The 18295-nt window shown below is 40.5% G+C and overlaps 1 protein-coding gene across 2 annotated transcripts in view; it reads right to left on the bottom strand.

The window, feature by feature from the left end:
- CEPT1 (choline/ethanolamine phosphotransferase 1) overlaps positions 1-18295 on the bottom strand; it is a 32255-nt gene that overhangs the window by 12951 nt on the left and 1009 nt on the right. The window contains exons 1-5 of one of the 2 annotated variants that reach the window (XM_009335098.1): positions 17714-17774; positions 16351-16752; positions 12490-12637; positions 11337-11478; positions 4023-4107 (exon numbers count right to left, since the gene is read on the bottom strand). In XM_009335098.1, the coding sequence (XP_009333373.1) occupies positions 4023-4107; positions 11337-11478; positions 12490-12637; positions 16351-16746 (771 nt within the window). In that variant the 5' untranslated portion in view covers positions 16747-16752; positions 17714-17774. Of the gene's footprint in view, positions 1-4022; positions 4108-11336; positions 11479-12489; positions 12638-16350; positions 16753-17713; positions 17775-18295 lie in introns of those variants that run through there. The other variant, XM_009335097.1, reaches the window with a different exon arrangement.

Here is an 18295-nt window from a genome sequence, read left to right as displayed (position 1 = left end):
TGCTTAAGTAATAAAAAAATAGTACTATATTTTTTTTCCAAAGTTCCATTGCATGTTGGAATGCCTCTTCCTATGATAAGGACTGTAGAAAATGCAAACTGGAGTAGTGGAACATTTATCGACTAATAGCAGAAAAGTGTTTTTAGCTTCAATGCAAAAAGATAGGTACCATAAGGAGAAAAAACCCACAGCATTGGGAAATCAAAAGTGGGGAAAGGCCTTTGGTGCTGCAGACCCCCCCACGTAATTACTGCACACAACCAGTAGCCTGGAACCATAAGCAGACCTGTAGGAAAGCAAAAACATTTCAAAGCAAGAAGGGAATCAGCCAGTTCAAAGTCTGGTTCTATTTTCTCCTTGTGTTTGTATTTATTTATTCATTTAAATGCTACAGTGGACATCCTAAGGAAAAAACCAAATGAAAAGAGCTAGCAGCATGAATTCTGCAGCTCAAGTAAGGGGGTTTCTTAAAGCCTCTTAACTGGGATATTTTCAGCAATCACTTGAGCCACACTTCCCCTAACCTGACAGTTTTTCTCGCCTGGCGTTTCCTGACAAATTGAGTCATGTCAGCATTGCCCAAACAGTTTATGTTGCTAGGATGATGCAGAGACATGGTGCACAACATGTGGCAGATCCCTAATACCTATGAAACGAAGAAAAAGAAACAAACCGTTTCCCCCAAGACATGCCCACACTACAACAGATAGATGTAATCTTATTTTAACAGTTCCTCAACAGACACAAAGCAGTCTAGTTCCCAAGATGACTTCATCAAATAAACCAGGGACTTTTTCGTCTTCTAGAAAGTAAACAGAAGACCCTGAATCAAGTTTTTAAGATCACCAGGAACATCCAGGCAAAGAACCAAGGAACAGAAATCAGACACTGAAGACAAAGCAACAAAGAACCTAGACTCAATAGTTTAACAAACTAAAAATGACAAGACAGAACATCTAATTGCAAGGCTGGGCAAAACATTGAAAATGACCCTGAAAAATACCAATTCTGCAGCAAACTGATGTTAGGAAAGAATAACAAACAGCAGCAAACAGGGATTAGGTCAAACAGTGTCAACACTTCACCTTTGTGTGGTAGTCAACACTACCTTTGTGAACTAAAGGCTGTAAACAAGAACATCTAAGTGTTTTAACTGAGATAAAGTCAGGGAAGCATAAAAGTTGTGAGGTTTTAAATGCACATTTCATCTCTCACTCCCTGTCTGCCTAAATTCACAAGACAGCAGAATGACTATAGATCTTCAAAAGGCATTCTCCAATTCTTGCAGTGAGACTGCAATGGATTTTACTGTACACACTGCAACACGCTTTACTCTTAATCTGTCTTTCCTTGTCATGCCAAACTTGAATGCAGATTACTTGCCAGTTTTCAAACTTACGTTTCCTGACATAGTAGAAGGTTACCAGGAACAGTATTGTTTTAACATTTTATTTCCTATAAAAGTCTGAGTATTTTCCAGATTCCTTCAACTTAAACACCTTCATTTGCGATCCCTCTATATGGTTGTGCTAAACTCTATTAGAACTGCCCAATTCTGGTCTTTGAAAAAACACCCAAATGTGAGGTAAAACATTACAAGCAAAAGTCACATTCCAGCAGCACAAGTACTGAAGGGTGACATTGCAGAGCTGCAGGAAGAGGGACGCAGGGCTGAAGCTCTTTAGAATGTGGCACATTTACACTTCAAGTCAGGGTAAACCTGTTCTAACTCAATTCCCAAAATATTTTTGTCTTCCATTGTTTAAAGTCTTCATGTTCTTTTAAATAATTTCTCCATAGGCTAAAGGCATAAGCAAACTTCATTAACAATTTAAGATTTTTTTCCCCCCTCCTTGATGAATAAAAAGCCTTACTACCCAGCACATATAAGTACAAGGTTTATCTGTGTTGCAATCTATTCACTTCATATTTTGCCAGATCATGTGGTATTTCCAAGATATGGCTATATTATACTTTCTCACTACAAATGTTTGTCACATGAAACAGCTATCAGATGAAAAAGAATAGCATGAATACATATTTCCTGTAGCTTAACCACCTCAGAGATGGTGCAATACTGAAATAAAAATCTATACCACCTGACCTCAAACTGCGTAAAGTAAGTGTGATGCTTTGCATGTTCTGAGCAAGTGACTTAGAAGCAGCAGCATCTTTACTTATTAGTTAAGACCTATGTCCTAAACATAAGGATGCCAGAAGGCATCTGAAACTACGTATGCAAGAATTTAAAAAGACGATTAAGTCTATTCTGTAATTCAGTATGCCTAAAAACTGGTTAAAATTAGCATGCATGAGGGGACTTGTCACAAGCAAACACTTGGCATTCTGTTACTGGAGCAAAAGTGACAAAACGCTCTGCCTGGCTCACCCACTACACACACCAGCCCTACCAACCACTGCATTTATTTGTAAAACAGATTTCTTAAACAGCAAAGGCATCCTTTCCAAGGGTGGAGACCATAGGTGGGGTCTACAGACTGACATCTCCATCAGCTCCAGGTCACCTGTGCTGAGAATCAGAACTCCCCCCTCTCCCCTCCATTAGACAGCAATTTGTCCTCACCCATTTTAAACAATTCACTTCCATTACAGAATTTCAGTTGCTTCCTCACATAACTATCATACCAATGGGCGACTTCAGAAGTCTCTGTATGTTTTGGTACTAAGGGATCCCCCCCCCCCAGGTGACTTCTCGGGCAGAGTCATAACGCTGTTATCACAACAGTCTAAAATCTTGATTAAGCTCTTCCTTCCTTCAAATTATTGCTTGCTACATTATCATTTCCTGACACTAAGTATTTCCAGCCTTTCATAGACTATCAACAAAGTATTTAAAAATTATGTCATCTGACTATCTTCAGAGCACGCCTAACTGGCACTTGGCTTAAATTGTCAGATGCAGCCAGTGGATATGGATACACCATGATTGCTGATATTGTTGGCTCTAAAGTAGAGCTGGTAATTAAGGACTCTTTCTAATAGCCTCATGAAAGCAGAGATTGTGCTGAACTATTACATGAAAAAACCAAAAGAACAGCGTAATTTACATCAATGCAAGTTTAACAGAGGGTATGTAAACAAGCCACCAAAAAAGAAATATCTCGGTTTTATTTAAAATCTGATGCAGTTCTAAGAAGCCTATCAAAAAGCTATTCTTATATCCTCAAATATTTTGAGGGAAACGCCTGGCTAATAATCCAGCAACTATTAGAAATTTCAAGGAATCCAGCTTACTCACTTTTAATGATACCATTTTATTGGGGCAGAAAAAAGCCCCACCTATATATACTGTATTAAAAAAGATGGAATAAGGAAAAGAAATTCCCTTCTAAAGAGTAGTAAACCAGAGTGGAGAAGGATATATTTAGCACAGACATAAGGAAAAGCATTTTGAAAATAAAGACAACCAGGAAATGAAGTTACTTAACAACGAAGCTACAAGCACAGTTAAGCGACTAGACTACATGGATGAAGTGGCATAGTTCAAAACAGGCATTTCTAACCAGTAACTGGTGACTTTTTAAGCTATTGCACAGCGTACAGTTCCCTGAACTAGCCAAGCAATTCTTTTTTTCTGGTGGAAAGGTATTTAAACAGCCACAAAAGAATTTCTACAGCTTTAAAAAGTAGTTCCAACAAAATTATTCTACACCCACACTTACAGAGCTGCTTCCACAACCCTGGTTATCTTTTAGGTGAAGCCAGAACTGTGACAAAATAAAAAGAAATGTTTAAAGCAATTTTTCTTTTCTGTTTAATAGGCAGGTTTTTGCTTTGTTTTCAAGTAAAACATGATGCTTTCAAAAAAGTTTATTTCCAGTTAGATCGGATTCTTACTGCTTGTTCATCCTTTGCAAGCTTTTTTCCCCTTGTATTAAAGCACTTGTGAAATACCCTTAGAAAAATGGTTTTCCTATACCAGTTACTATGTGCATGACAAAGGTGCTGTCTCTGCTTAGTCCATGCCATTGCTTGCCAGGTAGCATTAACGTTCGCTTTACCGTATAGTTCCAGAACCAGGGCCCCAGAGTTGCTGAGAGAAGCTGGATTGCTATTGTACAGAGCATAGACTCCGTAACATCAAATCTATGTGCGAGGGAAAGAAACATTACAAAACATTTTCCTGAGCACTCCAGTTAAGTGGAACCATTAGAATGGATCTTCAGTCATGGCGTAAAGAACAAAATACAGACAACTACTGTGCAGCATTAAGATAATTTAAAGGGCAGGTCAGAGGAAGGGAACTAGTGACCACAAAAAAAAAAGAGAGTATTAATGAATTAACAAAAATATTGTAACCCACATAGCATTTTACACATTCAAAACTCCATTCAGAGCTTCTACAATTTACAGTTTTACAGTACCACTCCAACACATGGGCAAACACAATCATCAGTGTGTGCATGAGGAAACAAAGTTAAATTCCTTGCTCCAAGTCACAGCAAATAAAATTCATAATCAGACAATCCAGGACCTCTCATCTCCCTACCCCATGCTCGTATCTCCAAATGACACTGAATATATGAATTCTTCATCTAAAGATGCTACGGCGTGTTTTTTGTAGAGCAGAAGCACAGACTGCATCTTCAGTTTGCCACCTCTATGGGAAAACAAGGAGTTACACCTCCCTGCTCATGCAACTCCTTGGCTTTTTGGCAAATAATGCTAAAAAGGTCAAGTGAGCTCTGGACCCCTATTCAGTGGCAACCAAACTCCGTGCTGCATACATTTATTTTTCACCCCGACAGAAAGAGATTAAAAAATAAGCTGTAGTCAACACAGCTTATTGTACCTTACGGTACGATACAGATTTTAAGATTTTTTTTTTATAAAATGCTATAAATGTGATCAAATTAAAGTTACATCAAACCATCTAGTTAAAAAAAAAAGATTTCAGCAATAACAGATTCAGCCGTAACAGAGATCCTGTTTATTGCAGTGCTTATCAAAGCAGGCCAGGAACAGAAGCATGCAGACTGCCATCCAGTAACATGCCAACTGATTAAAAGGGTACATCAGAGAAACAAAGTTCATTGTGATCGCACTGACAGAGCTTAGGAAATGCAGAACGATGTGCAGTCCCATGCCTGGCGAGAGGCTACACTGAATTTCAGTCTGACAAGCATTTTCAGTTTAATTATCACAGCACATAATACAGTGTATAGTTAGAAAAGGTAACATTTGGTATTTTAGGGAATACAGGAAGAGAAAGTCACATATACAAACAACACAGCTTTGGTACTTTTGGACAGCTGCGGTTTCTTTTCCTTTTTTCCTATGTTACTCTAAGTGATATTTGTACTTCAAACATGGATTCATTTTTTAAACATTATCCGGGAAAGCTTAAGAGGGGGCCATCGACCCTGGCATGTGCTTAACTCTACGTAGATGTTGGCAGTGAGAAGTCTTATTTTGTATGCTGTCTGCTCTGCTGGGTTCCCTTGTCAAGCTGGTGAGAGTCTTGAGCCAATTAACACGCAACTGATTAGTCATGCATCCAGAATATACTCTTGTCAGTACTAAGTTGTTGAGCATATTCCACATGCAATTCTTAAAAGGTCCTGTTTGATTAAACAAGCCATTAGACTTTACAAGGGCCACCACTGAATCAAGTTTCAGAGTTTAGAGGCAGCTGCAGTCAATTCTTTCCTTGTCCAGAAGGGTTTACCAAAAGGATTTAATTCAAAGTTGAGAGATTTCCTGAGAAAATGAGCCAACCAAGAACAACAGGAAACAGACACTTACACTGGAGATTGCTCTGAAATCAAGTCAATCACTACCAATTCAGCTGATCTAGTACAGCTTCTTTTTAATATTGTGTGAAACTAAAGGGGGGCATTTGTGTACCATCCTCCTCCCCAACACACAGAATTCCTTGCAACAGTCCCGTGTAGCAAAACACGGCAGACAAGAAAAACACTCTTGCCTCATCAGAAAACAGAAGTTATGAGGCTGGGAAACTCAAGGGGCTGTGCCTACTATTTAATACTCTGTGCAGCAGCACTCTGGTCTAAGAAATGATGATTCTTCCATCTGTCTTATCCGTATCTACCAAGCGTGCAAGTGGGATTACTCAGCCTGGGCAATGAACTATGAATCTGAGCATGAGACAAAGGATTGTTTTCTTAAGGGAACCACTGCAGCAAGAAAAGAATGTTCATCATCACAACACGAGAGAAAAAAAGGCTAAAAGTCACATGCTAGAAGTCCAAATGCTTAGTTTTAAAGGTTACTATGGAGTTTAATCTTAACTCATTCCAACCCAGCATTTTACTTGGACATGATGAAATCCAAATAGCATGAATAAAGCAAACCGTACATAAGAAAGAAAAGTGTAAGCAAATTAAAACTATTCCCAGCTACAGGATATTCATCTTAAGGTAAAAATACTATTAGAAGTGAGCCATAAGCTTTTCTCCTTTCCTTGTTGTAATAAATTTAAGTAAATTTTTCCTTTTGCTGCTCATTAACATAGATTAAAAGTTGTACAGGTCAGATAACGAGGTGAAGCATGTGGCTATTATGCTGAAGCTCACTATTTCACAGAGCAGTAAGAACACCTTTCAATAATAAAGGCAGAAAAATCAGCAGTGGCATCTCTGCACGTGACTGCTTGGTTCCTGGTTTAAAACACTGTTAAGAGACTTGTGAGAGGGAGAGGAAAAGGAGGAGGACCACGATGTGGAAAACCCTCCTTGTTATTTACGTCAGCCCTCAGCAGTTTTAGCTGTATATATTAATGCTGTAGCGAGGCACTTACACATATTTATATGACACACACCAAGCACTAGAGAAATGCTGGCAGGTGGCAATGAGTGACTGAAATACGCAGAAGCAGGCAGGTTGCAAGCAGCAAACTTAACACCTACCACAACGATACTTCAACATACGCTTCGTCCAAGTGGAGAGAAACTAATTCCCCCCTGACATCAAGAGAGACTCTACTGAGCTTCAAACTTTCCTCTGCAAATAACTAAGGTGTTAAAGTTCTTCAAGAAGTGTTGGAAAAACTCATAAAATCGAAAGTTTTAAGCTCTATAATCATGGAGATTACTGCCTTATCTCCTACCATAATCCTGAAGCTGTTCCCAAGAGCAAGAACTCAATGTGCTAAACTTTCACTTGGAAGGCTTCCATCTCTGTATTTTGATATTTGGTGTGAATTGTCTATCCAAGACAACACACTAACTCCTTTTCTGCCAACTGCTAAAGAGGAAGGCTTCATTTTAGCTGCTTCCTGAAATATGGCCTCTTTTACTAATCTCTCCTTTACGCCTCAGTGGTAGTACTGGCAAGAAGGCTCAGAAGGTTAACCAAATTAATCTTCTTCCCTTCCTAAACCAACCCATTATCAAGTGGGCTCTTGCTTATGTACAACTGCTACAGTGTCACTGAACAAGAATGTTCCCCCAAATTCTCCAACATTCCTCAATAATGACTGTTTTATTAGACAGCCTGAATGCTTTTGCTTTCTCTAGGGATTATTATTCAAACAGCGAAGCGGCATTTTTAACTTTTCAGTTATATGAAAGCTGGCAAGAATTGATCCTTCCTCTCAGTGTTTACTGATGTGCCTTTATGAAGCATCTTTAGAAACTAATTTCCATCTCACTGTGTGTATATATATTTACACATATACACACACACCCTTATAATTTCTACTATCGCCAACTTCCCATATTTCAATTAAGAAAGGTTGGGATAAAACAGATAATGCAATAACTCTCAGACCTCACGTCCCTGGGTGGACCCTTGATGAGTGCCCACTGGGTTTTTAAAATATGACTTAGCACTTCCCTCCAGTCCAGCATGGCCAAGCATACAAGGTCTTTACCTCTGCAGTGCTGTGTCTCATGTCGCTTAAGACATCAGTCAAGTCGCAATATAGAACCCAGCTCAGATGTGACAGAGACTAAATAGCTCTAGCTTCACTTCTAGCTATCCTGGATTTGCGACAGCTCCTGCAGAGTCAAGACTGTCTGTGCACTGACCTTGTAAGGTTAGATACAGCACTGAACCTGCATAAACACAGACATCCCCCAATATACTTCCTGAAGGCAGAACAGTGAGAAGGTGCAGTATTGAATCCAAGTGGATTAAGTCTGGATCTGGAAGAGCCAGAGCTTGTAATCACAACTGGGCTCCAGCTAATGGCAGGCAAATTCCCTTCAGGGTTTGTGCACCATACTCACTAATGATTCCAGTTTCTGCACCGTGTTCCTAAAATACCAGATCTACTTCCACGTGGACATGTGGAAGTCCATTCGGGCTTGCCAGTTTGATTTTTGTGATACGCAGAAAAAAATGCACTTTTTCCAAGCCAGACATGCCCGAGTTATGGTACAGCTGTACCCATACAAGACTAAGCCTGAAACAAAGCTCATTGTGTATTGCGGCACTGTTAAGTCCACAATCCAGATAAACCAGTTACTGTGCTGAAAAACAGAACGGGAGGACAAAGTATTTGGACTGCTTTAATATTGAACGTTTTCCTGCAATTCAGAATCACCTTTTTGTTTCTTCAGATGTGCAGTATATTCCTGCTCTTTCACAACCCCATTCCCAGGTCAGGTGTTTGTTCTTAAACAAAACTTCTGCATACGACTCTATCCATGCTGTTCCCTGCTGCCTTCGCACTGTTGATTTTACTTATAGTGACTTTTACTGTAGCCAACCCAGCTTGCTCTGAGACACTTCTGCTTCCTCACGGGGAATTTTTAAGCAATACTGACCTCTAGCTATTTTTTTGAGCTATTTAACCAGCTCAAGTTGCTTTTTGAAGACTCTGCATCAGCTGCCAAGATCCAATAAAATTATATGATCATTTAAAGATGGACACAGATCACAGGACCTTACTGTCTCAACTGATGATTCTACAGTCCTAGAGTACTGCAGGGCAGCTCCCCACAGTTGTCAGTGGGAAGAAAAAGAACCAGCACAGTTGATGTATTCAGTAATTGGGCACAATTAAACTAATAGTTTTCCCACTCCACCTGCAATACTCCATAGGAATTTAGCAGAAACGATCCCATTTCCTCCTCCCTCAGGGTGAACGCTCCTGCTCCGCAGACAGTCTGACACAAAGTGCACTCTGCACAGTGAATTGTCAAGGCTGGTACAGTGACAGCATATACAAACTAGACATTCTGTTCTGCAAGCATACACTTAATTTGACACACTAATTTATCTTTTTTTAAGACAACAGACTTTTTCAGCAAGCAAAGTTGATTATACATTTAACTGTTCAAGTCTGAGCTGTGTGGAAGGAGTAAAATATTAATCTTGCCCTTTAGCGGTCTGCTGCTTTTCTCTGAGCCATTTCCAATTTTCTTATTGAGTTGATCTTTAATGAAATACAATTTCTGGACATAATCTCATCACAGAAATACAATAAGTGATAACCAACTGCGTGCTCTTTCCTGCTTCTTTGGAATAGAAGGCAAGTTAGGAAACGTGACAGCATTTCTAAGATGTCACTACTGTTCACAGCCCCCTCAGTATTTTTGACATAGAGTTACTACATAGGATACACAGACAGGAAGAAGCTACTGTGCACTAAGACCTTTTCAGCTCCTTTCAACAGCTGTCTCCAATTCCACTTATTCAGGAGTAAGAATACCTAAGCCTGTGTACTCCAGTGAATCCGAAAGGGTAGATAAAATACAGACTTCTTTTCAGTTTTATGATTGGTGGAATGAAAGCTTCAGAAAAAACTAGTAGCAAACAGTGAAAATCAATTAACTGCATAAATAACCTCAGAGTCTTTGCCATGGAAATGAATGTCAGCTTATGGCAGTCTATTAACCTTATGACAGGGGGCAAATGAAGAAACAAATGTGTTTACTATGCAGTGCTGTCCATTATCTAAAATAACGATACACACATTTATGTGCTTATTGCCTTCTCTAAATTAGCTACATATTGATGGATCATCAAATTCCCATAATATAAGGCCATGCAGAACAATAGCATCTGCTGCAAAATGCTGTCTCCAAAATATAAAGACTCCTCACAAAAGCAAAAAGCAAAAGTTACAGTGAAAACCAGGCATAATGTACACGTTTGTCTGGAGCACAAAAGCAAACTGGGTGGTTTTGATACTTGCATCTGTAAAGTCAAGCACATGCCAAGGTTGGGGTTTTCTTGTGTTCTTTGATCGGGAGAAAAGTAAAGTAAAGTTCAAAGGGAGCTAAAAGCATTCAGTATTGAGACCTTTGGTACAGCATGAAAGTTAGAAACCTAAAACAGTACGAGATTTGAGCCAGATGTCTTACTTGAAAAATTTAAGTATCAGAGAATTGACTGAAACTATTCTACCTGCTTTGGTGTAGTCAGAATTAGAATAGGGGTCTAGATTTTCTTTTTTCCTTCCTCCAATGGAACAGTTTTCAATGTCTAACATCTTACATTTTTCAGCAGAAACACAGAAGTTTCTCAAGAGAATCTGCATTAGTATTCTGCCAGTAAGAGCTGTTATAGACAAGAGGTCCATAATTGTACTGTTTTAGCAGTATTTGGGTATCCATAGGTCAATAGCAATAGACTATAATAATAACAGTGCATGTTGTAGCATTGTTCCAAAATCCCATACAAACTAAGGGCAAATTTCAGAGGTTTCCAGGTGCAAAATCATTCTGCAGTGTATTTACTTGAAATATATTTGTTACAGGTATGAATGCAAACACAGAATAAACATACATTTCCACATTAAGGCTAGCGAATCCCACAGCTCACGAAGTCCTTGTGTTCTGTTTCCCTACCTACCCTCACCCAACAGTAAACAGGACTTTAGCTGTTGACTTTCTTGGCATTGCAATTTTGGTCCCATCATTGACAGAACCACGGTCTACACTAAGAGGGATTCAGAACTTTAAACTGTAGGCACAATGTCAATGAATACACTATATTTTAAGAGTTATGCTTAATAGTAAAGGTTAACTATACATCGTCAAGCAAGACCAAGAGATAGGTAGTTAACTGAATACTAAAGCCAGACTGCCACCATCTGACAAAAGCATTCCATTCTCGGGGATGAAACACCAGGTACTTTCCCATATTCATTTAGGTTTAAATCACATCAGAAGCTCCTAATTAACTAATATGACAAAAGGATATTTTACCACTCCTAAAACTAGCCAAGTAACAATCAGTATTAATTGCAGATCCGATAGGTAATAGCTGCCACAAGCTCCAAGTGTGTATATATGAATATAAACAATTTACTACCGCTCTAAGTAGCTGAACTACAATCACAAAGTGCAACTAGACAAGAAAGCAGCCCAACTTTCAGCTTTATTTTCAGCCAAGGTACTTACATGCCAAAGCGCAATGTTCCAGAGACGTATGTCTGCCAATGCGCGCAGTAAAACATGAATGTTCCAGCAAAACAACAAAAGAACATCCAGTCAGGGTTCGTTCCCAGCTGCACAGCAATACAAGTTCCCAAAACCACAAAGACTGCAGAAGAAAATCAGTCACATAGTAAAAAGATAAAGTGTGTATGTGTGTAAAGATCCTTACCAGAAACAAATCTAACAAGAGGACCCAGAGAAGGAGAGACAGTGTGAAGGTATCCTGATGTGGTTTATTTCACAGACATAAGAGATTAACATTTAAGAAGAGTACAGATTGTAAAACGTATATTTAAATTCCTATCAGTTACCAGAAGTCCTCAATATTGAGGGTTTCTTAGTCTCCTACATTTTTATTGAACTTACTGGGATTAGACATCAAGGGACTTGAGTGATTTATGCAATTGCAGCCTGTGGCCAGAGTTCTGGGGTTTTCTCATGTATCCAAGACTTGCTGGACCTATTTCCCCCCCCCGTCCCCCCCATCTTCTTAATTTTCATTATGCCATTAATAAAATCCAAGGTCTGTCATTCAAGATTCATGCTTCCCCCTCCCCCCTTTAAATACACAACTTTGATAAAGTATTCATAAAAATTTAAAGCATAAGAGCTTTAGAATTTAAGTAACCAAAAGCATCTGATCATTCTTTGGCAATGGGGTTAAACTTCAGGCTGGCTCAACAAACTCTACCTACTTAGAAAGGAACCGATCTTGCTGATTCTAACCTTAAACTCAGACTTCTACCATCCCATTGTTTAGGCTTCATACCTGTCTTGCAATTGCTCTATATAGATTTGATCTAAAATAATATAGAAGAGCATTTTGACAACTTCTTACAGAAATTTTTTTAGAACCAAGATTCTGATAAAGCATACACAGAAGACTGCTGGCTCAGACTGAATTAGTCACATGCTTAATTTTTTTTCAGTGTAATACAAGAGAAGACTTTCAGTTGATCAAGAGTACTGTCTATGGAAAGAAGGTTCACTGAAAAGCTATACATTCAACAATATCAGTTGTCCTCTTCTTCAGTAAAGAAGCACTTTTCTGTATTCCAGATTTGATCCCTGAAATAGAGTCATTCAATCCTCATACTTCAATTAAAAATGACAATACCTGTGGAAAGTGAATCACAGCCATGATCAAAAAGTTCTCCTAATGGAGTACTGCTATTTGTCCTTCTTGCTTGTTTTCCATCTATAGCATCCAGAGACTGGTAGATGAAAAGGCCACACGCACAAGCAATGTATGCCCAGGGAGGTGCCTAAGAAAGAAAGTCAATGAGAGTAAAAGATTTTTTTTAAACCTTAGGAAAAAAAGCCTGAAGTTGAACTATCTTACACTCTCATACAGTAGTTTTTCATTTGCACATACTTCCACATCACATTCATGGCCCTTTCAATAGCTGGTCCTTGCAGGGACAGGCAGAATGTGAAATGTAAATAAAACAGTGACAAGAACTACTAGCTTAGATTAATAGGTATAGCACGTTTTCTAAAGCAGCAAGCTGCACTGTACATCTGAAAAAATTATAGTACTACATCCGCAAAGTGGTGTGCAGTTAAGCTCTTGTCTTGCTTCTCTTTCCTGTAGGGGTGCGTGTAAGTTGCCTGAGTGATTTAGAAACTGCAAAACCTTCTTAGCCCCCAAAATGTGCAACTGCATCACAAACGCTGAGCTCATCTTCACAAGACCTCAATGAGGTGTCACGTACTAAAACACTGCCAAGCACAGGGTATTACCAGGCCACAGTGGCATTTGAGAACTGTGCCACTGCAAAGGGCTCAAACTTTTAGAGTTCAAGTTTAGCTATTACATTTTCTGAGATCTGTAAAGCTTCAGTGCTCTGCAGTACAGCACCTCCACCACCAACTGTTCGTTCTATTACCAGGTAACAGCAGCTTTGCCCAACCTATGTTAATAATCCTTAATATTCACATCCTGTATAGCAATTTATTTCTACAGAAATACAAATGATACCAAATCCCTGCTAGACCAAAGACTACAATTCAAGCTTTTTTCAGTATTTGAAGCATAAGCCATAACTACCACAAAAGCCAAAGGGTTGCCATTAGTTTGTCTCAGTTTACACATCCATAAAACAGATATTATTGGTTATTTTGCAATCTTTGCATCTGACACACTTTATAGAAGCGAGCATTTATGAGCAGCTCTATTTTACAGACCACCCCAATAAAGTCCAAATACAGCTAAGTAGCTTAATCAAGCTGACTTGCCTCTCATAAAGCTCTGGAGTCCAGCTTCTTTTGGTCTACCCAACCATGACTCATTTGTAGCACATCAACTTAAAATATATTCTTTCTACAGCTTGCATTGTTCCTGCTACTGCATTTTACTAAAACAGTTCATTCTGCCTCAAAAGCTGGCACCATGCTCTGCTTTTAGCTGTGTATCTATACAAACCATGACAAGAAGAGAGGTAAGGGGGAAGTGTGTCACCCAAAAGCAGAGGATCACATTTAGACAAGTTTGTGATGCTACAGAATTCCATCCCATGATGATATTTCTATTTCTTATGGATAGATTTTATACACAAGGTTTAAGTTATCTTTCAGTATCGTGCAATTTTTTCTCTATAAACTTTAAAAAAAAAAATCAGACTGCTGGCTCCTCCTCTTTCTTAAATGCTACTTTCATTACCAGTGTAGGCATTTCCACTTAGATATTATTTGTATTTGCATAAGATTTCACAGCTCCCTCTCTTATCCAATTTTTTTTTTTTTTTTTTAAAAACCAAAGATTCAGGTACCATTCCATTGCTCAGCGCATTGCTAGCTGGGGTCTCCCCAACTAAGCAGGCAGCAGAACTATCAGTATCTCATTTTCATCTGGCTACCTTTGAAGCTGTAAACAATAGCTACATCCCCTTGGCTACACCTTTCATCAACAGGAAGAGACAAGTCGCTTACGAAAAAAGCAGAACTAAGACTGAGCTACGAGGAAGAGAAAATGTACATCTGAAAGCAATAGTGCTTTCGGAAAAAAAAATAAAAATCTGTTTCTGGAATTTCAAAGCCCCATTTTCTTCCCCAGACAGCTACTTGACACTTAAAAATCACAAGCTTACAGTTCCACCACCGAGATGGCATCCTCCTTGTCGTGCCAGCACACGGGGCTGCAGTGCCATATGGCAAACGAGATCAGGCTGAAAGCTACCTCAGCAGAAAGTTATTTTTCATCTAAAGTGAGAAGACAATCTCATTCACTTAGCACAAAGTGACTCTCAAACTGTTAAACACAAAACAGTGTTTTAATACAGCAGACTACAGCTAACACTATGACTTTCTGACACTGAGCGTAGCTTAGTGCATACTTCAGTTTAATTACCAAAACACAACTGTTCTTTAAATTTTAAATTACGCTCTGGTTCAGTGGCCTATACTAGCTGCTAAGTTCCTGAAACACAGTGAGGTTGAAGTCACTCTACCAAACTGGATTTCAGAGTCTCAGCCCCCATGTAATACTGCTATGGGAGCAAGCGGCAAGTTAAAGCCAAGCCATACAACGCCATAGTCTGAAAAAGGAAGGAGCTGCTCTAAGTATTCACTGCTCAAACTTAACATGCACTTTTTCTCTTACACCTGCCAAATTCCACAAGTTATTGTGAAACCATCTATTTCAACAGATCTCTAAGAGAGGCAAACATCCCTTTCCTATGTCATATGTGGAACAGGGATGAACAATGTTGAACGTGCCAAGCTACAGGCGGTTTTTTAGAGCCTGGATAGAAACAAACTGATGCCACTTGACTACAAAGCATTCTCCCAACCTCAGTTGGGAGACTTGGTTACGAAGGAGTTCAGAGATTTTAAAAGCTAGAACTCGTGAGACATTCTCCAGCTATTTGATATGTAATACATTTTCTGTACCAAATGATTCCCTTTTTCAGTGCTTATAGATGTGAGCAGCTTTTAAGATTCAACATTCAAGCAACAAAACTTTTCCAGTGCACAAAAATGAAAGTCTTCAAGTGCCTTACAAGGTAACTCTACTGAGAGACAAAAGCCTTTGAAACTAGTAACTTGAAATGCCTTGTAAAGACTTTGGTACCCCTGAAACCAGGGATTACAGGAAGTTAAGACAGTTCTCCCGAGGACAGGTCAGGAGTTTTTAGTGCATTCAGAACGAAGAATAGAACTACTGACTTTTATCCAGCCTTCTCACAGCACAGACTACTCGGGCAGCACGCTGCTCAAGAAGACAACTTTGTGTTCCCACAGCTCATCACATACTGTACCCAAGGTCCTGATCTGAGCAGCCTGGTAACATGAACTGCCAGGGCCCACAGGGCATGAACACAGGTGTTCCTTTATTTTAGTAAGCTGGGTTTAGTCACACCAGCCACGGAGGCAACAGCCAGCCTTGATCTCCCAAGCTGCACCACTTTGGAGCTCAGTCCCTTGTCTGAGCTAGAGTTCCTTGCCGTGTTGCAACTCTAGCTGGGCTCGCAGGCAGTCTCAGCTCACTGCCAATCGAGTCACCTTGCACTTCTTGTTGTGTGGTAACTCTAGAGCAGAAAGCTGAAGGTGACTAACCCAGTCACAAGCAGAGAAAGTAAACAGGCAAAAACCCCACATGCCATGCAAACGAAGACAGCTGCAAATCCATCTCTTAATTGTGTGCACATGAACTCAAGCCTTGTGGGCTGCAGCCTTCATGCAGCAGGTCCTTCGCAGCTGTTACCGGAACAGCTATTTTGGTTCTAGACCCCATTTCATACAGCGCACATTGGCCAGAGGAACCGCTGTTTCACTCAGCAAGCAGCGTGCTAACCCCAGAATCCATACGTGCTCTTTTTGCATGCAAGCACTCATACAGAGGCACAAACTTTTTACAGAGATTAGCTTATGAGAACTGCGGGCTGATCAACGAGAAACAGCTCTCCACAAAACCACCAGAAAGCTGTGCCAGATCACAGCAACTATGAACAAAGATTGTCAGAGGTCCATAACTTACCTGTTCTGTAGCTGTTGGGCAGTAATATACTAATAGCAGGGTTGTAAATATATTTATTAGCAGTCCAACAATGGTGATCAGATTTGGGGCAATCCAGGCTGGAACTCTCCCAACTAACCATTCCCAGTAACCTTGCATTAGGGGTTCAAGCAGGGATCGTCCAGCACTCTGATATTTGTGTTCTTCTAACCGTTTCAGCTGGTGCTTTGACAAGGGAGGTGTAGGCAACTGAACTAGTTTGCTTAACACGCATCCAGCAGCGGGACCATGACCGCAGCCCGCGGGGGATTCCAGGTGCGACTCCCCACATCGCCTCTTTATGTTTCGATGCCCACTCATGGATTGGGCGGCCTCAGAATTTTTATTTGGCAGGTAGCAGCTGTTACGGAGAATCATAAGATCCTGCAACATAAAGGGTTGAGAAATACTGAAGGTGAAGAGCACAAATGAGATTTTAAGCTAACAAAAGCTTCTAGGCGCTGCTCTGAGGAGCATTTCATTTGCCATCAGCAAACCAAGAAGATTTTATAAGAGTTCTCCCTTAGAAAAGAAAGATATTTGGACAATTGCTGAGGGAAAGACAGGAAAAAAAGTGTTCTTAATGCAGCTATAAAATGGTGAGTTGCACTTCTTTACTTTCCTTGCTGCTTACTGAAGCAAATATCCTGCAGCCACCAGCCTGAATTTCATCAGCAGTAGAAACTTACACCACACCACTGACTTACGTTACAGACGAAGGCACAGTCAGTCCCCTTGCATCTCTCTCATAGGAGAGCTAGCTGTATGTAACAGACATACACCACTTTAGCTTATCAATTCATGGCACTAGCAATTTCTCTGTATTTGCAGTGATTTTAGATTAACTGGTTTGAAGAAGCTTTGCCTCTCTGGTGAAGCTGAACAACCACCTGAAGGCACTTATAAGCATTTTTTTCAGACCCTTGTTCCTTACTTCAGTTTTGCTGTGGCTTTTTTCTTCTTCAAATTTAACCCAGTTCAGGTGAAAGCTCCTTGTCTATTCAACTTTTAAGATATACAAGAAACATGCAGGAGCTAGAGAGCTTTAGCTGGTCAAAGACAGCCTACAGACACCAGCTGTGAAAAGAAACCACAGGGTCAGGAACAGCATTTCCAGTGCAAACAAGGACCCTCACAATGTTCCATCTCCCTTGAAGGCAGGTGACCAGACACACATAACGCTCCACACAAACTAGAGGGAAAGCAGTACAGAAAGGAGAATAAAAAGAAAATTTTGCTATTTATCTACAAGAGCCAACCAGAAAAAAAGTTGTGAAGTCTAGCAGAATGAAGCTAGAGAGGGGAAGATGACAGCTATCTCTAAAGCCATCAGCAACGCACATACCAGATAGGGAAAAAACCCTATGTAAATCAAAGGTCAATACTGGCATAAGTGCTCCCATTTCCACTCGCCACAGCTTAATTAAGGCAATTTCCAGCAGTGAAAAGCCAGCCTCAGAAAGCCCTGTCAGTGGGAGGAGAGAAGAAAACAAGCAAACAGAGCCTTGCTTATGCAGGGACTTGATAAGTTCGGGAGCAGGCAGACATTCGCTTATCAGGAAATCAGACTTAGTCACCTAGGAGGTCTCTGCGGGTGTTGTCCTGGATGACCAGAAAAATTAGCCCCAATGCAGAAAACTATACGCTTTTCCTCTCTTCCTGAAGGGCTGCTCCCCCCGAGGAGAGAAATAACCAAAGACCGCCCCGTCCTCCGAAACAAACAACCCCGCGCTGCCCGCCTTCCGCAGGACTTTCACCCGGGCCTGGCTGATCGCCGGCAAACACCCAGGGGAGAGGAGGGTGGACAAAGGCACCTCTCGGCCCGACCAACCGCTTCGCCCCCAGCCCGAAGGAGGCAGCCCCCGGGGCGGCCAGGACCCACCCGGGCCGGGGGGGGGTACCCCAGCCCCCGGCCCAGCCCGCAGCA

The sequence above is a fragment of the Pygoscelis adeliae genome, unplaced genomic scaffold, assembly GCF_000699105.1.
Source record: "Pygoscelis adeliae isolate BGI_AS28 unplaced genomic scaffold, ASM69910v1 Scaffold472, whole genome shotgun sequence".
Lineage (NCBI taxonomy): Eukaryota > Metazoa > Chordata > Aves > Sphenisciformes > Spheniscidae > Pygoscelis > Pygoscelis adeliae.
This window is presented reverse-complemented; position numbering and strand designations above follow the sequence as displayed.